The sequence below is a fragment of the Oncorhynchus masou genome, chromosome 28, assembly GCF_036934945.1.
Source record: "Oncorhynchus masou masou isolate Uvic2021 chromosome 28, UVic_Omas_1.1, whole genome shotgun sequence".
Taxonomy (NCBI): domain Eukaryota; kingdom Metazoa; phylum Chordata; class Actinopteri; order Salmoniformes; family Salmonidae; genus Oncorhynchus; species Oncorhynchus masou.
The window spans coordinates 66,650,622-66,673,293 of NC_088239.1; the positions used below are offsets into that span (position 1 = coordinate 66,650,622).

General features: G+C 44.7%; 2 protein-coding genes across 3 annotated transcripts in view; both read left to right on the top strand.

Annotated features, from left to right (window-relative positions):
* LOC135518110 (drebrin-like protein B) overlaps positions 1-4,585 on the top strand; it is a 44,685-nt gene extending 40,100 nt beyond the window's left edge. For both annotated transcript variants that reach the window (XM_064943013.1, XM_064943014.1), the window contains exons 7-16: positions 925-1,002; positions 1,243-1,394; positions 1,488-1,542; positions 1,663-1,728; positions 1,898-2,000; positions 2,671-2,856; positions 3,293-3,373; positions 3,478-3,611; positions 3,764-3,833; positions 4,058-4,585. In XM_064943013.1, coding sequence (XP_064799085.1) covers positions 925-1,002; positions 1,243-1,394; positions 1,488-1,542; positions 1,663-1,728; positions 1,898-2,000; positions 2,671-2,856; positions 3,293-3,373; positions 3,478-3,611; positions 3,764-3,833; positions 4,058-4,194 — 1,062 coding nt within the window. In that variant the 3' untranslated portion in view covers positions 4,195-4,585. The remainder of the gene's footprint in view (positions 1-924; positions 1,003-1,242; positions 1,395-1,487; positions 1,543-1,662; positions 1,729-1,897; positions 2,001-2,670; positions 2,857-3,292; positions 3,374-3,477; positions 3,612-3,763; positions 3,834-4,057) is intronic.
* Positions 4,586-4,942: 357 nt separating this feature from the next.
* Positions 4,943-6,823, top strand: LOC135518111 (cytochrome c oxidase subunit 5B, mitochondrial-like). Its single transcript, XM_064943015.1, has 4 exons — positions 4,943-5,094; positions 5,699-5,769; positions 6,017-6,116; positions 6,278-6,823. The coding sequence occupies exons 1-4, from the start codon at positions 4,998-5,000 to the stop codon at positions 6,388-6,390; spliced, it is 381 nt and encodes a 126-aa protein (XP_064799087.1). The 5' UTR covers positions 4,943-4,997; the 3' UTR covers positions 6,391-6,823.
* The last annotated feature ends 15,849 nt before the right edge of the window (positions 6,824-22,672 follow it).

Consider the following 22,672-nt stretch of genomic DNA (forward strand, 5'->3'; position numbering starts at 1 on the left):
GCCTGTTCAGGGGCAGAACAACAGATTTGTACCTTGTCAGCTCGGGGATATGAACTTTCAACTTTTCGGTTACTAGTCCAACGCTCTAACCACTAGGCTACCCTACCCTGTTTACATATTGTGCATTAATCATCTCATATGTATATACTGTATTCTATTTTATTCTACTGTATCTTAGTCTATGCCGCTCTGACGTTGCTTGTCCATATATTTATATATTCTTAATTCCATTCCTTCACTTAGATGTATGTGTATTGGGTATATATTGTGAAATTGTTATATATTACTTGTTCGATATTACCGCACAGGCGGAGCTAGAAACACAAGCATTTTGCTACACCCGCAATAACGTCTCCTAAACATGTGTATGTGACCAATACAATTTGATTTGACACAACACACAAACAGCTGTAATGTTTGTATTTATTTTATTTCACCTTTATTTAACCAGGTAGGCCAGTTGAGAACAAGTTCTCATTTACAACTGCGACCTGGCCAAGATAAAGCAAATCAGTGCGATACAGAGTTACACATGAAATAAACAAACGTACAGTCAATAACACAATTGGGAAAAAAATCTATATACAGTGTGTGCAAATGAGGTAAGATTAGGGAGGTAAGGCAATAAATAGGCAGTAGTGGAGAAGCAATTACAATTTAGCAAATAAACACTGGAGTGATAGATGTACAGAAGATGAATGTGCATGCAGAGATACTGAGGTACAAAGGAGCAAAATAAATAAATAACAATATGGGATGAGGTAGCTGGATGGGCTATTTACAGATGGGCGATGTACAGGTGCAATGATCTGTGAGCTGCTCTGACAGCTGATGCTTAAAGTTAGTGAGGGAGATATGAGTCTATAGCTTCAGGGATTTTTGCAATTCGTTCCAGTCATTAGCAGCAGAGTTGTTGTGTTTCAGGGGTCGGTGTACCAGAAGACTAATGCTGTGGATGAGATTCTGCAAACCAACAAGGACAACTTCTGGGCCCAATCTCAGGTAGACCTTCTCAGATAGCCAAGCCTACATTTTATTTGCCGTATGTGACGAGTAAGCTACATTGAAGTCCTTGCTCTTAAGACAACAAAATTACAGACAAAAGTAATACTATACTATATTGTTATCTCCCTATTCCTAATGTGGTATGCAATCCTGTTTTGAGTTACTCTGCTGCTGGTTCTTTGGGAGTTTGGTTCCAACAGAATGTTACATTTCTTACTCTTTCACTCTCTCTCTCAGAGAGATGAGGAGGTGCGTCAGAAGGAGGAGAACAAGAGAGTGGAGGAGGAGAGGCAAAGGGTGAAAAGAGAGCGAAAACAGAGGGATGAAAAGGAGGCTGCAGAGAGAGAAATGAGGGCAAAGGAGAGAACCTCTCAAATCGACCAGGCAAAGTCAGTCATCACAGATGCACGCACACATGCGGAGACACACACAAACATATGCTCAATCATATAATATTGTCTGTGTGTGTGTCCGTTTGACAGGACTTACCAGAAGCAGCAGGAGTCAGGATATAGAGACCAGGAACAACATCAGCCGGTGAGCCTTTTATGTGGTACTATGTGTGATTTCTATGCATTGCACAAAATGCTTTTGTGAGTTGCAGTATTCCAAACTTATTTGAGTGTGTGTGTTTTTGTGGGTGTGTCTGCTTTTTAGGAGCAGCATGACAATGAGCGTCAGAACTCTCAGAGGATAAGACCTGCATCTGTACAAAAAGCAAACGTGAGAGTCCGCACTCACTCACTGTGTTTGTGTGTTCAATATGTCATAATTTACTGAACTTTGTGTGTGTGTGTGTGTGTGTGTGTGTGTGCGTGTGCGTGTGCGTGTGCGTGTGCGTGTGCGTGTACGTGTGCGTGTGTGTGTGTGTGTATGTGTGTGTGTGTGTCAGGAGGCAGCACGTCTGATCTCCCAGAGGTCCTTGAACCCCAGAGAGCTGTTTAAAAAGAGAGAGCAGAGTGCCTCACTGGACAACACACCCAGCTCCAGACCTGGTAAAATCACCTAGAATGTTGTAATAGTGTTTTATAGGTAAGCAACCAGGTGGGTATCGATATAGAAAACTGGTCAAGCTAAACACACTTAATAAAGTTAGCAATAAATCATTATGACATATCAATAACACATTCTGCCCCCCCTTAACACACATTCCCCTCGCCCCAATAACATATAACACACATTCCCTCACCCCAATAACATATAACACACATTCCCCTCGCCCCAATAACATATAACACATTCCCCTCGCCCCAATAACATATAACACATTCCCCTCGCCCCAATAACATATAACATACATTCCCCTCGCCCCAATAACATATAACACACATTCCCCTCGCCCTAATAACATATAACACACATTCCCCTCGCCCTAATAACAAATAACACACATTCCCCTCGCCCTAATAACATATAACACACATTCCCCTCGCCCCAATAACATATAACACACATTCCCCTCGCCCTAATAACATATAACACACATTCCCCACGCCCCAATAACATATAACACACATTCCCCTCGCCCTAATAACATATAACACATATTCCCCTCGCCCTAATAACATATAACACACATTCCCCTCGCCCCAATAACATATAACACACATTCCCCTCGCCCCAATAACATATAACACATATTATTCCCCTCTCCCCCTCCCTCAGGGAAGCTGCAGAGCCACTTCCTGACTCAGAAGTCCACTGAGAGAGAAACACCCAGCGAACCACGTTCCCCACAATACCCTGCTTTTCTTCACCCAGAAGCCCCGGCTCCACTGGTCCCAAAAACACCTGCTCTGCTCTCAGAGCCTAAGGGACAGGCAGCCCCACTCTCACCTGTCCAACCCGCAGGTAATACATGCACCCACCCACACACACACACACACACACACACACACACACACACACACACACACACACACCTGTATCATAGATAACCCTTTAAACCCTGTTCCACTTCTCCCAGAAGCAGCTGCCCCACTCTCACCTGTACAACCGACAAGTCAGACACACATGCACACATGAATGCACACACACATCTGTATCATAGCTAAGCCTTTAACCCCTTTACTTCTCTGCTCCCAGAACGCACTGCTCCTCTACTCCCAGAAACCCCTGCTACTGTGTTCCTACAGCCTGAGGCACCAGCAGCCCTACACTCACATGTCCAACCCACAAGCCAAACACGCATGCATACAGGCATGCAGCTAACTCTTTCCACCACAGGCTGATTCATGTTGTAGTGATAAGGCTGTCTAAATAATATGTGTGTGTATGTGTGTCACAGAGTCTTCCTTCACTGAAGAGGAGTACTGGTCAGATGATTTTGATGATGATACACAGGACACAGCACCAGCACCGGAGGACGGTAGGTCTCCACCTCACACACAAACGCAAACTCATTTCCACTCTCACATTGTTACCACTTAAAAACTACAGCTGGTGAGGGTCTTTAAATATTGAATCTCTCAGAGCCAACAGTTGTCGGCCTGATTCAGGGTAGAGAGGGGCACATTGACCTAGATGAGGTATACGAGCTCCTGCCATTGGCAGCAACAAATGAAGAGGATAACATTTATGATGATATCTACCAGGACACACCCACAGTAAGTCTACAGGAAGTATGATGACGTTGCTCTTAGCCATGTTATCAAATATTATTCCAAATAGGTTGGAAAATTCTGTGGTGTTATGACTCCACTGTTTTATTCTGTTCAAATCTTCTTTAACTTCCTATCACTTGAACAATCTCTCTCAGGTGCTGGAGCAGAGAGAGGAGGCCAGTGGACAGGATGTGCGTGCCAGGGCTCTGTATGACTACCAAGCCAGTGAGTGTTGCCCAGCTCTGGGTTCAAATCAAGTCCCTCTCTTTTTCTCATTTCATCTTCTTTCATCTGATCCTTCTTTGCTTTTCTAATCTTTTCTCTGATGTCCCACCTCATATTGTTCCCTTCTTTCATCTCTTCTGGCACCACTCATCCCTATCTCATCTCTATCCATAAAGTTGTATTGAATTTAATCTTCTTTCATCCTTCTCTCCTCTCCTCCTCAGCTGACGACTCTGAGATTACCTTTGATCCTGATGACATCATCATAGTGATAGACATGGAGGATGTGGGTTGGTGGAGAGGCTACGGACCGGATGGACACTACGGAATGTTCCCTGCTAATTACGTTGATCTCCTGTAGTTCCAAAGCCCTCCCACATGCCTGTACAACCAATTAGAGCATCAGATCATTCTGACTGCGACCAATGCGAACAATACAAGGGTAGGAAGGGGGATGTTTTTCTCTCTGCACAGATATTAGGTTTATAAGTAGAAAGAGAAGAGAATGGGGGTGCATGGCTTATCAGGGATGTCAGGGAAAGTGACTGTCACTTGATTACTGTATTTTAATCTACAACAGAGCTCATGTCAGTGTATTCTAGTCTTTATGATTGTCTGGTTTTAGTCAGGTCTCAGACTAGCAGTCTTCTATGGGATTATGGGGATGTTTGGGGTTTTATGTGTGTCTTGAATTTGTCAGACTTTTGCTTTTGATCCACTTTTCAATAAATAAAGATGAATGTCCAACTGTTTCCATGTGCTTAATCTTTTTTTGAGTTCTAGATTATTTATGCTCATCCCCCTTCTATGAAATGGGGACGGTGTATTCATTTGGACTAATCTTGCCTAGTTTAATAAAGGTTAAATAAAAAATAGATTATTAACAGTTGATGTCATGTAGGCCTACTGATTGGACAGCAATGTTTTCTTAGTTGTTTTGGGAACGAAAGGTTGAATCAGTTTGCATGATAAAGTATATTCATAGCCTACCTTTTCAGGTAACGTTAGTCAACGACTCGAGCCTTGGACGCGTCTATTTTTTAAATACAAGAGCACAGACGTCAGAATAATGCGACTGTCACGTAAATATTAAACGTCATCAGTGTGCTGCCAGTTGTATTGCGACCTCTTCTTATACAGCAGTGCTTTCGACCAGAAGGAGAAATGGCTGCAAGGTTATTGCTTCGCTCGGCCGTCAGGGCCGCTACAACTTGCCGGGCCGCCCCGGTCCCTGCACTCACCCGCGGCATGGCGGTTGGTGGTGAGTCCGTAATGTGGAGGTTTTGGGCAGAAGCATCGTATTTGACATATTGATGTCTTGCCAAGGACAGGCGATGAATTGCCAGGCAATGGCGCAAGGCTTTCTAGCGAAGTTATCACAATATTCGTTGTATCAAAATACAATTTTCAATCTGTCCACATTGTTCTCATTAAGTAGCTAGCTGAGCAGATGTTTTCATGTCCTATATTGAGCTATTTTGCCTTATATAGCGACCTTTGTCAAAGGGACGGCAGGTGGTTAGAGCGTTGGACTAGTAACCGGAAGGTTGCAAGTTCAAACCCCCGAGCTGACAAGGTTCAAATCTGTCGTTCTGCCCCTGAACAAGGCAGTTAGCCCACTGTTCCTAGGCCGTCAAAAATAAGAATTTGTCCTTAACTGACTTGCCTAGTTAAATAAAGGTTAAACAAAAAAATCAAAGATGGTACCTTAGCTTAGGGTTCTAGCTAGCGTGTCAGCGAGCTATCCGTGTCGATTTTATCATTGAATGTGTTTAGCGCGGAAGTAGCCCACTGCTAACTTTTAAACTAGCTAATGCCAACTAACCTGTTAACCTTGCTAGCTAACACTGATGCCATGTTTTCAGGAATCCCCACCGACGAGGAGCAGGCCACTGGTCTGGAGAAGATAGTTATGAAGGCTGCGCAACAGGGCGCGGTGAGTCGAGATTACATTTGTTTGAAATTAATATTATTTGCGTCAACTGTGTTGCTATGGCCAACATTTACGTGACACCGGTCAAGTATGAATTAGTTTGGCAGTAATCTCACGCTGTTCTCATCACTGGCCCAACATGCCTCTAGCCACATTTAGGATCCTTAATGTTTCTGTGCGCTTTGTTCTCCATGTCACCAAGTCATACCTAGGTCTAAAACTGAACCTGTCTTGTGTGATTTCTTTCCAGGACCCCTACAGCATGTTGAAGCCCAAAGAGTATGCTGGCTCAAAGGCTGACCCCCATCTGGTGCCCTCTATCACTACCAAGAGGATTGTGGGCTGTGTCTGTATGTGACTAGCTTTATATTAGTCATTCTACAGCTGTCTGGTAGTTCTGTGGCCAGAAGCTGTACCACTCTGATTTGTCATGGCTGTCTGAGGGTTGTCCTTCCTGCTCATATCTAATGTCTCCTTCAACTGATCTCTCCCTCCCTTCCTCTCTCTCTAGGTGAGGAGGATAACACTGCAGTGGTGTGGTTCTGGCTCCATCAGGGCGATGCTCAGCGCTGTCCCTCATGTGGCTCCCACTACAAACTGGTGCCCCACGAGCTGCCCCACTAAAATATACGCCCTCTTATATACATACATCACCTAGTACCTTTACATGACATTACATTCACTGAAAGATTCCAGCTTCTTTAGGATGAAGGGGGTTAGATGGTGATGTCAAATCTCAATGTTCTTTCAGGAAGTGTATTTGCATGGGGAGTTAGGTGTTTAAAATTAGAATGTTGGGCCTCTGTTTACCCTTTGGTTTCTTTTAATCATGTGTTTGCTGTCCAATTTCTTTATCTCATCCTAATGTCTACTTGAAAATCTAACCTCAATGTCAGTCTGATCACAGGACCAGTTATTGTTTAAAACTTACCGAAGGCCTAATGGTGTGGGACGCAATATTATTTTTCAAGCAATTCCATTGAAACAGCAGTTTACGTTGATGTATGTACTGTACACTTGGTCTTATCAAATCAATAAAGTATACTCCTTAACTCCTCTTGCTGTTTCGGTGGTGATGTAGAATAGCGTGATGGTTTTGGTCAGGGGTGGGCTAAATACAGCTTGTGTTAATTTAAATAATACTAAATCTCTAAAACCAGATGGAAAGTATGTAGAAATGATAATAGACCTATATAATTAGAAATGAGTGCCAGTTTTTGACCAGCAAATCTGTCAACAAAAAATCAGTGGCACTCTAATTTCGAAATCCCAACGTGGCCCTCGAGCCAAAATTAAGATTTAGGTTATCTGGATCTGAGAAGTTGACGCATAATGGTGTATTCAAGGACTGATTGTCGCACTTATTTTGACAGTTTTCATTGTGGTGTAATGTATAGTACCCTGCTTTTTTTGTAAGAGTGAGCTAATGGCACGGAGGAGATAAATTAAGTTGTACGGGCTCTTAACCAATTTTTTTCAATGTTTTTGCTTCTGGATATCAGAACAGCGACTAGTCACCTGTAACTGGACGAAGATTGTTTTCTTTAATGAGTCTGAAGGATATTGTTTCTCCCAGACCAGGCCCAAATCCCTTTCATTTGCATGAAAAAAAGACTGAGGTCCAGTGGTGACCATGTGATAATTAGTTTGAGTGGCTAACCCGCCTCTACCATCCATTCCATTGGCCAATGTACAATAATTGGAGAATAAACTGGATGAGTTCAGTTCAAGACTCCTACAAAATGGACATTAAAAACGGTAACATCTTTTGTGTCACCAAGTCTTGGCTGAACGACGACACAAATAATATACATTTGGCTGGGGTTTCTGTGCATCGGCAGAACAGCAGCTACGTCCGGGAAGAAAAGGGGTGGTGGTGTGTCTGTTTGTCAATATCAGCTGGTGGGAGATGTCTAATAAAAGAAAAATGCTCATCCAGAAGCGGCGCTACTAATGGATGGGGAATTTAATGCAGGCAGACAAATCTGTTTTACCTCATCTCTACCAGCATGTCACATGCAACCAGAGGGGGGAAAAAAAATCAGTGCTGTACAGAAACCCAGCCTAAAACCCCAAACAGCAAGCAATGCAGATGTAGAAGCACGGTGGCTAGGAAAAACTCCCGAGAAAGGCCAAAACCTAGGAAGAAACCTAGAGAGGATCCAGGCTATGAGGGGTGGCCAGTCCTCTTCTGGCTGTGCCGGTTGGAGATTATAACAGAACATGGCCAAGATGTGCAAATGTTCATAAATTACCAGCATGGTCCAAATAATAATAATCACAGTAGTTGTCGAGTGTGCAACAAGAAGGCACCTCAGGAGTAAATGTCAGTTGGCTTTTCATAGCCGAACATTAGGAGTATCTCTACTGCTCCTGCTGTCTCTAGAGAGTTGAAAACAGCAGGTCTGGGACAGGTAGCATTCCAGTGAACAGGTCAGGGTTCCATAGTCGCAGGCAGAACAGTTGAAACTGGAGCAGCAGCACGGCCAGGTGGACTGGGGACAGCAAGGAGTCATCATGCCAGGTAGTCCTGAGGCATGGACCTCGGGCTCAGGTCCTCAGAGAGAGAGAAAGGAAGAGAGAATTCGAGAGAGAATACTTACATTCACAAAAAATGCAGAACTAAGAACAGATATAGCCCTTGGTTCACTCCAGACCTGACTGCCCTCGACCAGCACAAAAACATCCTGTGGCGGACTGCAATAGCATCGAATAGTCCCCGCGATATGCAACTGTTCAGGGAAGTCAGGAACCAATACACGCAGTCAGTCAGGAAAGCAAAGGCCAGCTTCTTCAGGCAGAAATTTGCATAGCTCTAACTCCAAAAAGTTCTGGGACACTGAAGTCCATGGAGAACAAGAGCACCTCCTCCCAGCTGCCCACTGCACTGAGGCTCGGTAACACGGTCACCACCGATAAATCCATGATTATCAAAAACTTCAACAAGCATTTCTCAACGGCTGGCCATGCCTTCCTCCTGGCTACTCCAACCTCGGCCAACAGCCCCCCCCCCCCTCCGCAGCTACTCGCCCAAGCCTCTCCAGGATCTCCTTTACCCAAATCCAGATAGCAGATGTTCTGAAAGAGCTGCAAAACCTGGACCCGTACAAATCAGCTGGGCTTGACAATCTGGACCCTCTATTTCTGAAACTATCCGCCGCCATTGTCGCAACCCCTATTACCAGCCTGTTCAACCTCTCTTTCATATCGTCTGAGATCCCCAAGGATTGGAAAGCTGCCGCAGTCATCCCCCTCTTCAAAGGGGGAGACACCCTGGACCCAAACTGTTACAGACCTATATCCATCCTGCCCTGCCTTTCTAAGGTCTTTGAAAGCCAAGTCAACAAACATGTCACTGACCATCTCAAATCCCACCATACCTTCTCCGCTGTGCAATCTGGTTTCCGAGCCGGTCACGGATGCACCTCAGCCACGCTCAAGGTACTAAACAATATCTTGGACACTGTGCTATCTAACCTCCAAACGAGCTTCAATGCCATACAACACTCCTTCCGTGGCCTCCAACTGCTCTTACGCTAGTAAAACCAAATGCATGCTTTTCAACCGTTCACTGCCTGCACCCGCACGCCCGACTAGCATCACCACCCTGGATGGTTCCAACCTAGAATATGTGGACATCTAAGTACCTAGGTGTCTGGCTAGACTGTAAACTCTCCTTCCAGACTCATATCAAACATCTCCAATCTAAAATCAAATCTAGAGTTGGCAATCTATTCCGCAACAAAGCCTCCTTCACTCACGCCGCCAAACTTACCCTTGTAAAACTGACTATCCTACCGATCCTCGACTTCGGCGATGTCATCTACAAAATAGCTTCCAACACTCTACTCAGATGTGAAGGGGCTTACAAACTATTACGGACTACAAAGGGAAACCCAGTTGCGAGCTGCCCAGTGACGTGAGCCTACCTGACAGTCTAAATGCATTTTTATTATTGCTTCAAGGCAAGCAACACTGAAGCATGTATGAGAGCACCAACTTTTCCGGACGACTGTGTGATCATGCTCTCCGTCAAAATTCACAAGGTCATGGGGCCACACGGATTACCAGGATGTGTACTCGGAGCATGCACAGACCAACTGGCAAGTGTCAACCTTTTCAACCTCTCCCTGACCAAGTCTGTAATATCTACAGTTGAAGTCGGAAGTTTACATCCACCATAGCCGAATACATTCAAACTCAGTTTTTCACAATTCCTGACATTTAATCCTAGTAAATATTTGCTGTCTTATGTCAGTTAGGATCACAACTTTATTTTAAGAATGTGAAATGTCAGAATAGTAGTAGAGAGAATTATTTATATCAGCTTTTATTTCTTTCATCACATAGATGTTGCTTCAATATATCCACATAATTTGCCTCCCTCATGATGAAATCTATTTTGTGTGTGCACCAGTCCCTCCTGCAGCAAAGCACCCCCACAACACGATGCTGCCACCCCCGTGCTTCATAGTTGGGATGGTGTTCTTCAGCTTGCAAGCCTCCAAACATAACAATGGTCATTATGGCCAAACAATTATATTTTTGTTTCACCAGACCAGAGGACATTTCTCCAAAAAGTATGATCTTTGTTCCCATGTGCAGTTGCAAACTGTCTGGCTTTTTTATGGTGGTTTTGGAGCAGTGGCTTCTTCCTTGCAGAGCGGCCTTTCGGGTTATGTCGATATAGGACTCGTTTTACTGTGGATATAGATACTTTTGTACCTGTTTCCTCCAGCATTTTCAGAAGGCCCTTTGCTGTTGTTCTGGGATTGATTTGCTTTTTTTCTCACCAAAGTACATTCATATCGAGGAGACAGAATGTGTGAGCGGTATGACAGCTGCGTGGTCCCATGGTGTTTATATTTGCATACTATTGTTTGTACAGATGAATGTGGTACCTTCAGGCATTTGGAAATTGCTCCCAAGGAAGAACCAGACTTGTGGAGGTCAACAATTATTTTCTGAGGTCTTGGCTGATTTCTTTTGATTTTCTCATGATGTCAAGCAAAGAGGTACTGAGTTTGAAGGTAGGCCTTGAAAAACATCCGCAGGTACACCGCCAATTGACTCAAATTATGTCAATTAGCCTATCAGAAGCTTCTAAAGCCATGACATTTTCTGTAATTTTCTAAGCTGTTTAAAGGCACCGTCAACTTAGTGTATGTAAACTTCTGACCCACTGGAATTATGATACAGTGAATTTTAAGTGAAACAATCTGTCTGTAAACAATTGTTGTAAAAATTACTTGTGTCATGCACGAAGTAGATTTCCTAACCGACTTGCCAAAACTATAGTTTGTCAACAAGAAATTTGTGGAGCGGTTGAAAAACGAGTTTTATGACTCCAACCTAAGTGTATGTAAACTTCTGACTTCAACTGTACATGTTTCAAGCAGACCGCCATAGTCCCTGTGCCCAAGAAAGTGAAGGTAATCTGCCTAAATGACTACCACCCCATAGCATTCACGTCGGTAGCCATGAAGTGCTTTAAAATGCTGGTCATGGCTCACATCAACACCATCATCCCAGAAACCCTAGATACATTCCAATTCGCATACCAGACCAACAAATCCCCAATGATGCAATCTAAATTGCACTCCACATTGCCCTTTCTCACCTGGACAAAAGGAACACCTATGTGAGAATGCTGTTCATTGACTCCAGCTCAGCGTTCAACACCGTAGTGCCGTAAGCTAAGGATCCTGGGACTTAACACTTCCCTCTGCAACTGGATCCTAGACTTCCTGACGAGCTGCACCCAGGTGGTAAGGGTAGGCAACAAAACATCTGCCACGCTGATCCTCAACACGGGGGCCCCTCAATGGTGAGTGCTTAGTCCCCTCCTGTACTCGCTGTTCACCCACGACTGCGTGACAAAGCACAACTCCTACACCATCATTAAGTTATTTTTTTTTCAATATAAATTACTATACAAAATTCTTGCAACTAATAGAATGTTACATATATGGGGGGATACAATCTTCCCAGCTCTGCAGATTCTGCTGTGAAGAGGGAGAGTCATTTGAACATTTATTTTGATACTGTCCATATGTAGCTCGTTTTTGGTCACAGGTCCAGGAATGGCTGAAGAATTGCATCATTTGCCTGGAACTAACACCACAGATAGCAATGCTGGGTGATTTGAAAAGCCATAGTCAATCAATCAATAATATAATAATTATTTTAGCAAAAATGTTTATTTTTAATTTACAATCTGTAGAAGCTATGAGAATAGGAGGGTTCAATTATTTTGTGAAACATCACAGCACAGTTGAAAAATATATGGCAAGTAGAAATCCGAAATGGATGATGTTGAGAGACAGTTGGGAGGGATTGAGTGGAGCTGAAGGGTGGGACTAATAACAAGATAAACAATGTAAAGCATGCGGGATCTGTAGAATGTATATAGGTTCGGAACTTTTGTGAAATTACCGACAATCACCGACAATGATGAGACAGCCTATAGGGAGGAAGTCATAGACCTGGCAGTGTGGTGCCAGGATAACAACCTCTCCCTCAACGAGAACAAGACAAAAGAGATAATTGTGGACTACATGAAAAGAGGTCCAAATACACCCCTATTCACATCGACGGGGCAGTGGAGCGGGTCGAGTTTCTCAAGGTCCTTAGTGTCCACATCACCAACAAACTGGGTACGGCCAAGCTTCCTGCCATCCAGTGCCTATATTGTAGGAGGTATCAGAGGAAGGCCCAAAAAATTGTCAAAGACTCGGCCATTGGTGCCGGAGAGCCAAGTATACGTTCAAAAGGCTCCTGAACAGCTTCTATCCCAAAGCCATAAAACTGCTGAGCAGCTTCTGTCCCCAAGCCATAAAACTGCTGAGCAGCTTCTATCCCCAAGCCATAAAACTGCTGAGCAGCTTCTGTCCCCAAGCCATAAAACTGCTGAGCAGCTTCTATCCCCAAGCCATAAAACTGCTGAGCAGCTTCTATCCCCAAGCCATAAAACTGCTGAGCAGCTTCTGTCCCCAAGCCATAAAACTGCTGAGCAGCTTCTATCCCCAAGCCCCCAAGCCATAAAACTGCTGAGCAGCTTCTATCCCAAAGCCATAAAACTGCTGAGCAGCTTCTATCCCAAAGCCATAAAACTGCTGAGCAGCTAATCAAATGGCCACCCGGACAATTTGCCTTTATCCCCCCCTTTGTTTTTACACTGCTGCTACTCACTGTTTATTATCTATGCACAGTCACTTTACCTCTACCTGTACAAATGACCTCAGCTAACCTGTATCCCTGCACATTGACTCGGTACTGGTACCCATTGTATATAGCCTCATTAGTGTTACTTTTTTATTTTTTACTTTAGGTGATTTAGTAAATATTTTCTTAACTGCATTGATGGTTAAGGGCTTCTAAGTAAGCATTTCACGATGTTGTATTTGGTGCATGCGACATCATATTTGATTTGATTCGATATGACTTGCTTCTGCAACTTGTGGAGTCACCAGCAGAGGGTAATATTTACCACCAGATGATCCCAGTTGTGTGTTTCTCTTCAGATGTTCCATAGACATCCTATAAAATGACATCAGATGTTATTCAGGCACTGACCGATTGGTGTCATTATAAAACCACATCATATCTGGCCAGTTCTTCACACTTTGTAAGGGAGTCATAGAGCTGGTTAGTTTGGAGTGAGGAACAGCTGTTTGTTTCAAGCTTGTCTACATCTCTGTCATGCTCTCGCCACAATTCATCCTGTATCAGACAGAACATCAACAAATGTCTCAGTTTTTTAGTCTTGAATCATAGCCTCATTAGTGTTATTCCATTCTCTTTCATAGTATGTTGATGATGACCCAAGTCTTACCACAGTGCTGGTGGTGCTATTGTGGCAAGAAATATGTGAATTCGTTCAAAGGCACCAACTGTGTCTCAAATGACACATCCCGTATAGTGCACTCCTTTTAAATGACACATCCCGTATAGTGCACTCCTTTTAAATGACACATCCCGTATAGTGCACTCCTTTTAAATGACACATCCCGTATAGTGCACTCCTTTTAAATGACACATCCCGTATAGTGCACTCCTTTTAAATGACACATCCCGTATAGTGCACTCCTTTTAAATGACACATCCCGTATAGTGCACTCCTTTTAAATGACACATCCCGTATAGTGCACTCCTTTTAAATGACACATCCCGTATAGTGCACTCCTTTTAAATGACACATCCCGTATAGTGCACTCCTTTTAAATGACACATCCCGTATAGTGCACTCCTTTTAAATGACACCATATCCCCATAGAGTGGACTACATTTAAATGGCACCCTGGTCCCCATATAGGGCAACTAAATGGAGAGGGAATAGCCTAGGTTTAGGTTGTCACTGGAGATTTGCCCAGGGCTATAATCCCCTGTGGCCTATGAAGTTGGGTTTCCATGGTTACTGAAAGGAAAGGACATTGATGCCCAATTAATCATTGTGTGTGTGTGTGTGTGTGTATGCTTTTTTCTGCGTATTTAGGAATTATTCCTGGTCCTTCTTTACTGCCCTCTCCTCTACACATTACTACTAATTTACTCTCACTTAGAGGGGAGAGTTTGAGAGGAGGAAGAGTGAATAGGATGAAGGGGGAGGGAGGGGGTCGAAGAGAGAAGGACAGTCACGTCCTACAGGTCTGAGAAATGCCAGACTTGCAGGGCAACTTGGGAAATGATTTATACTGAAGGAAAGGAGGTTGGGAGGGTGTAGAGAGAACAAGAGGGGGGTATGATGAGTGATAAGGGAGAGGGTGAATGGCATAGAGAGGTGAAGAGGTATATAGAAAGGATGGAGAAAGGCTATGGGTTTAGGGACGAGAACCCAGGAGGATTATGTAAGCTGGGCTGACTAAGATGCAGAGAGGATGCTACTTGTTTACTGCTCTTCTTTCCTTCTCATTCCTTTTTCTCTCTCTCGCTCTCTCTCACTCTATTGCAATGCAACTCCTGTCTCTCTCTCTCTCTCTCTTCTCTCCTTCTTTCCAGACACAGAGGTCTGATGTGGAGGAAACTGTCCTGCCTTCAGGCTGCTGCTGGCCTGGTCTCCCCTCCTTGAGGTCCAGGGTGTCTGACCCTGTCATCCACCCCATGGAGGGCTTAATGTCTATGGGCATGTCTGCTGCAAGAGCCTCCTGTCAGCTCCAGCCCGGGGCTACTAGGGTCAGATCAGCCCGATGTATCTGAGTCAGTCAGACCTTCCTCTCTCTGACCCTGCTGTATTTCTGTTTGTGTGTGTGTGTGTTCTCACTACAGGTTCTCTGGGTACATCGCTGTATTTCGGTGTCTCTTTTGTGAAAGTTGGCCCCCGACGCCTTGGCCACTTCATTGACATCTGGCTGTAACTGATTGTGAAGGATAGCTGATGGTCTGTTTAACTTATTCCCAGACACACACACACTGCGGTTGTATCAAGCTGTTGCTCATTAGCCTATTAACACGCCAACACGCACACATGCCACCCATCACGTCCAGCTCATTAACACATGTATTTCTCTATTTGATACGCAGCTGAGAAATGGGAACAAAAGCACTGGCCTGCAGGCTGCCTGAATATGGAAAGATTACACACAGAGAGAGAGAGAGAGATAAATAGTCAACACTTTCAATTATTAACCTCTATCAACCATGTCAATATTAGCATGGTGGTTATTATGGTGAAGGAAGACAGCATAGTCTGCATACAGATAGAGCAGATCGGTGTAATCTCTAGCTTGTCAGTCTCCCACCCACCCACACACCCCACCTCTCTTTTTTTCCTCTGTCTCTCTTTCATCCAAACCTCACCTGCCATGTTGCAGTACACGAGTGTTGCAAAAAAAATCCAATAATTTCTTGTGCGTGCGAACACCCGTCTGCCTTGCTAAGCACTAGAATATAACTTGAATATAACTCCTCAGCCTGAAGTGTTCCAATAGTTAGCTTTTCATGTGGCGCGACAGGTAAGACGCTTCAGGAAGGCATTCATGTGCTAGCAGGGCAGTGGTTAAAGGGTTTTGAGTACCGCTTCCTCACTAAGCAAACAGTGTGGTGTCCGTTACACAAAAACACAGCCTGTCATCGCGAGCCAGTGCCAACACTTACTTCATTAAGCACATTTACTGTTGAGGCCGCCCCCTGATTGGAGGATCAAAGTGATAATTGCTGTCATGGAAACCGGGCCCCTACAGTCCTGTGATTGCAGTGGAGAGGGTATGTCTGCCAAAAAGCAAATGTTGAGGCGGGGGAGTGTGTGTGTTGTGTATAACAGCATGTTATTACACCATTCTCGTTTTTGAGTTTGTATATCTGTAGATGCTCATGTTCAAGCTAAAACAAACTATTTATCCTCAGAACTAACTTCCAGTTCTGGAAAAAGTGGTACCCCCAGGTCTGGTCCAACACTGATAACTTCAGACTCAATCTACCTTCACTATCAGCTAAGTCGGCCCCCTAAACACCATAACCCTGTGCACTTATTCACCAACTCGCCACCCTAATTCTCCAACCACTTATTCACCAACTCGCCACCCTAATTCTCCAACCACTTATTCACCAACTCGCCACCCTAATTCTCCAACCACTTATTCACCAACTCGCCACCCTAATTCTCCAACCACTTATTCACCAACTCGCCACCCTAATTCTCCAACCTACTAACGTTCCACTCTAACTGCACCCTTGAAAAAATGATTGAAGCTTGGTTTTCATCTCCCTCCTTTATGCACTTTCTGACATGGCTTGCGGCTCCACCCAAATCAAACTGAATTGGAAATGAAATCCTGCACTATGGACGAAGTGCTTGGAATCCTCCACGAGAGCCAGGGATTAGTTCTACTAGATCAACTGGATACCACTGTTATATACAGCGCATTTGGAAAGCATTCAGATCCCATCACTTTTTCCACATTTTGTTACGTTACAGCAATATTCCTAAATTGATTAAATAAATAAAAATCCTCATCAATCTGCAGACACTACCCCATCATGATGAAGTGGAAACATGTTTTTAGAAAAATAAACATCAATCAAATGTATTTATAAAGCCCTTCTTATATCAGCTGATGTCACAAAGTGCTGTACAAAAACCCAGCCTAAAACCCCAAACAGCAAGCAATGCAGGTGTAGAAGCAGGGTGGCTAGGAAAACCTCCCTAGAAAGGCCGAAACCTAGGAAGAAACCTAGAGAGGAACCAGGCTATGAGGGGTGGCCAGTCCTCTTCTGGCTGTGCCGGTTGGAGATTATAACAGAACATGGCCAAGATGTTCAAATGTTCAGAGATGACAAGCAGGGTCAGATAATAATAATCACAGTAAATGTCAGTTGGCTTTTCATAGCCGATCATTCAGAGTATCTCTACCACACCTGTGTCTCTAGAGAGTTGAAAACAGCAGGTCTGGGACAAGGCAGCACATCCAATGAAAAGGTTGTGGTTCCATAGTCGCAATCAGAACAGTTGAAACTGGAGCAGCAGCACTATCAGGTGGACTGGGGACAGCAAGGAGTCATCAGGCCAGGTAGTCCTGAGGCGTGGTCCAAGGACCTAGGTACTCCGAGAGAAAGAGAGAGAATTATAGATTGCATACTTCAATTCATACAGGACACCAGATAAGACAGGAGAAATAGTCCAGATATAACAGACTGACCCTAGCCCCCGACACAAACTACTGCAGCATAAATACTGGAGGATGAGACAGGAGGGGTCGGGAGACACTGTGGCCCCATCCAACAATACCCCCAGACAGGGCCAAGCAGGCAGGATATAACCCTACCCACTTTGCCAAAGCACAGGCCCCACACCACTAGAGGGATATCTTCAACCACCAACTTACCATCCTGAGACAAGGCCGAGTATAGCCCACAAAGACCTTCCCCACGGCACAAACCCAAGGGGGGGGGGATGTGGAATACCACATCAGTGACTCAACCCACTCAAGTGACGCACCCCTCCTAGGGACGGCATGGAAGAGCACCAGTAAGCCAGTGATTCAGCCCCTGTAATAGGGTTTGAGGCAGAGAATCCCAGTGGAGAGAGGGGAACCGGCCAGGCAGAGGCAGCAAGGTAGGTTTGTTCCTCCAGTGCCTTTCCGTTCACCTTCACACTCCTGGGCCAGACTACACTCATGGGCAGACCATTCCATAAAAATGGAGCTCTATAGGAGAAAGCCCTGCCTCCAGCTGTTTGCTTAGAAATTCTAGGGACAGTAAGGAAGCCTGTGTCTTGTGACCATAGCGTACGTGTAGGTATGTACGGCGGGACCAAATCGGAAAGCTGGGTAGGAGTAAGCCCATGTAATGCTTTGTAGGTTAGCAGTAAAACCTTGAAATCAGCCCTTGCCTTAACAGGAAGCCAGTGTAGAGAGGCTAGCACTGGAGTAATATGATCAAATTTGATGGTTCTAGTCAAGATTCTAGCAGCCATTTTTAGAACTAACTGAAGTTTATTTAGTGCTTTATCCAGGTAGCTGGAAAGTAGAGCATTGCAGTAGTCTAATCTAGAAGTGACAAAAGCATGGATACATTTTTCTGCATACTTTTTGGACTGAAAGTTCCTGATTTCTGCAATGTTACGTAGATGGAAAAAAGCTGTCCTTGAAACAGTCTTGATATGTTCGTCAAAAGAGAGAACGCCGAGGTCCTTCACAGTTTTATTTGAGACGACTGTACAACCATCAAGATTAATTGTCAGATTCAACAGAACATCTCTTTGTTTTTTAGGACCTAGAACTAGCATCTCTGTTATGTCCGAGTTTAAGAGTACTGTACTCTATTATCTACTGCATCCTTATGTAATACATGTATCACTAGCCACTTTAACTATGCCACTTTGTTTACATACTCATCTCATATGTATATACTGTACTCGATACCATCTACTGTATCTTGCCTATGCTGCTCTGCACCATCACTCATTCATATCTTTATGTACATATTCTTTATCCCCTTACACTGTGTATAAGAAATTAGTTTTGGAATTGTTAGTTAGATTAGTTGTTGGTTATTACTGCATTGTCGGAACTGGAAGCACAAGCATTTCGCTACACTCGCATTAACATCTGCTAACCATGTGTATGTGACAAATAAAATTTGATTTGATTTGATTTGTTTACACTATCCCTAGGGTGAAGAATGGTATTAGCAGCAGGGACTGGGAGACTAGTCAGGGTCGAGGGAAAGCAAAGTACAGAGAGATCCTTCATGAAAACCTGCTCCAGAATGCTCAAGACCTCAGACTGGGGTTTCAACAGGACAACAACTGTAAGCGCACAGCCAAGACAACGCAGGAGTTGCTTCGAGACTCTGAAAGTCTCTGAATGTCCTTGAGTGGCCCAGCCAGAGACCGTACTTGAACCCAAACGAACATCTCTGGAGAGGCCTGAAAATAGCTGTGCAGACCTTGAGAGGATCTGCCGAGAAGAATGAGAGAAACTCCCCAAATACAGGTGTGCTAAGCTTGTAGCGTCAAACCCCAAAATAATCATGGCTGTAATCGCTGCCAAAGGTGCTTCAACAACGTATTGAGTAAAGTGTCTGAATTCTTATGTAAACGTAATATTTAATATCTATTTGTTTGTAAATTTGGGCAAATTTTGCCTGTTTTTGCTTTGTCATTATGGGGTATTGTGTGCAGATTGCTGAGGGGAAAAAACAATGATTTTTAGAATAAGCCTGTAACGTAACAAAATGTGGAAAAAGTCAAGTGGTCTGAATACTTGTGTACATACAGTCGTGGCCAAATCTTTTGAGAATGACACAAATATTAATTTCCACAAAGTTTGCTGCTTCAGTGTCTTTAGATATTTTTGTCAGATGTTACTATGGAGTACTGTATGTTAAGTATAATTACAAGCATTTTCTAAGTGTCAAAGGCTTCTATTGACCATTACATGAAGTTGATGCAAAGAGTCAATATTTGCAGTGTTGAACCTTCTTTTTCATGACCTCTGCAATCCGCCAAGCAAGGTGCTCCATCATGTTGGAAAAGGCATTGTTCGTCACCAAACTGTTACTGAACAGTTGGTAGAAGTTGCTCTAGGAGGATGTGTTGGAACCATTCTTTATTCATGGCTGTGTAAAATTGTGAGTGGGCCCACTCCCTTGGCTGAAAAGCAACCCCACACATGAATGGTCTCAGGATGCTTTAATGTTGGTATGACACAGAACTGATGGTAGCGCTCACCTTGTCTTCTCCGGACAAGCTTTTTTCCGGATGCCACAAAAAAATCAGAAAAGGGGATTCATCAGAGAAAATGACTTTACCCCAGTCCTCAGCAGTCCAACCCTTGTACCTTTTGCAGAATATCAGCCTGCCCCTGATGTTTTTCCTGGAGATAAGTGCCTTCTTTGCTGCCCTTCTTGACACCAGGCCATCCTCCAAAAGTCTTCGCCTCACTGTGCGTGCAGATGCACTCACACCTGCCTGCTGCCATTCCTGAGCAAGCTCTGTACTGGTGGTGCCCCGATCCTGCAGCTGGATCAATTTTAGGAGACTGTCCTGGCGCTTGCTGGACATTCTTGGGCGCCCTGAATTGAACAGCTCTCCTTGAAGTTCTTGATGATCCGAGCAATGGTTGATTTAGGTGCAATCTTACTGGCAGCAATATCCTAGCCTGTGAAGCCCTTTTTTGTGCAAAGCAATGACGACGGCACGTGTTTCCTTGCAGGTTGTCACGCCCTGACCATGGAGAGGCCTTGGTTCTCTATGGTGTTGTAGGTCAGGGTGTGACTAGGGGGTGTTCTCGTTGATGTATTTCTATGTTTGGGATTGAGTGTGGTTTCCAATTAGAGGCAGCTGATTATCGTTGTCTCTAATTGGGGATCATACTTAAGGTGTCCCTGTTCCCACCTGCATTTGTGGGATATTGTTTGTGTACGTGCTTGTTGCACCACGTAGTTAAGTTTCGTTGCTTGTTTATTGTTTTGTTGAGAAGTTTCACTTTAAATGAAAATGTGGAACTCAAATCACTTGGTCCATCCATTTCAGCAATCGTGGCAGAATATCCCACCAAACAAGGACCAAGCAGCAAGTTCATGAGGTAAAGGAGTTTTGGATATGGGAGGAGGTCATGAGTGGATGCGAGACCCTTCCTTGGCGGGAGGCGCAGAGGACTCAGGAAGGACAGCAACGACGCTGGGGGCAGCGGCCACAGAAACCCCAAGATTTTTGGGTGGGGGGAACATGGAGCTGTCGGCTGAGCAGCGGAGAGTGCAAGAGCACGAATGGCAGACGGTGGAGGAATTCAATGAGGGATACCGGAGAGAGGTGGAGGCGAGGAGTAGGCTGCAGCGCAGACGTGCTGAAGAGCGTGTCATCAATACGGTGCCATCTGTGCCGGCACCAGGCCACCAGTGCACCTCCCCAACCCGGTATGTCCTGTGTCGGTTCCTCGCACTCGCCATGAAAAGCGTATCTTCAGTCCGCTGCCACAGAAACCAAGATTCTTTTGGGGGTGGCACATGGAGCTGATGTTTGGCCAAGTGTGTTCTGCTCAGCATTCGACCTGAAGAGCCTGTCAGCAGTCTGGTGCCTCTTGTGCCGGCTCCGCACACCAGGCATCCAGTGCGCCTCCACAGTCCGGTACGTCCTGTGCCAGCTCCCCACACTCGCCCTGAAGTGAGTGTCACCAGTCCGGTGCCACCTGTGCCGGCTCCACACACTAGGCCTCCAGTGCACCTCCCCAGCCCGGAGCATCCTGTGCAGGCTCCTCGCACTCGACCTGAGGAGCGTGTCATCAGTCCGGTGCAACATGCGCCAATGCCCAGTCACGCTCCAAGGCAGGAGCCTTCCTCTGCGCAAGTGCCCAGTCCAGGCATGGCATCCAGTCCCGCTCCAAGGCCGGAGCCTTCCTCTGTGCCGATGCCCAGTCCAGGCACGACGTTCAGCCCGCGCCATGGCCGGATTCAGGGTCTGGGCGGGGGCTACGACCTGCACCGTAGCAACCACTGACTTTAGTCACCCCCCATTTGGTTTCAGGTTTGCGGACTTAAGGTGTCCCTGTTCCCACCTGCATTTGTGGGATATTGTTTGTGTATGTGCTTGTTGCACCACATAGTCACGTTTAGTTGCTTGTTTATTGTTTTGTTGAGGAGTTTCACATTAAATAAACATGTGGAACATAAATCACGCTGCGCCTTGGTCCGTCCATTTCAACAATCGTGACACAGGTAACCATGATTGACAGAGGAAGAACAATGATTCCAAGCACCACCCTCCTTTTGAAGCTTCCAGTCTGTTATTCGAACTCAATCAGCATGACAGAGTGATCTCCAGCCTTGTCCTTGTCAACACTCACACCTGGGTTTAAAGAGAAAATCACTGACATGATGTCAGCTGGTCCTTTTGTAGCAGGGCTGAAATCCAGTGGAAATGTTTTTTGGTGATTCAGTTCATTTGCATGGCAAAGACGGACTGCAATTAATTGCAATTCATCTGATCACTCTTCATAACATTCTGGAGTATATGCAAATTGCCATCACACAAACTGAGGCAGCAGAATTTGGTAAAATTAATGTGTCATTCTCACCTTTTGGCCACGACTGTACAGTTGAAGTCGGAAGTTTACATACACCTTAGCCAAATACTCAGTTTTTCACAATTCCTGAGATTTAATCCTAGTAAAAAATCCCTGTCTTATGTCAGTTAGGATCACCACTTTATTTTAAGAATGTGAAATGTCAGAGAGTAGCGAGAATGATTTATTTCAGCTTTTATTTCTTTCATCACATTCCCAGTGGGTCAGAAGTTTATATACACTCAGTTAGTATTTGGTAGCATTGCCTTTAACTTGTTTAACTTGGGTCAAACGTTTCGGATAGCCTTCCACAAGCTTCCGAGAAGGTGAATTTTGGCCCATTCCTCCTGACAGAGCTGGTGTAACGAAGTCAGGTTTGTAGGCTCGTTCAGTTCTGCCCACAAATG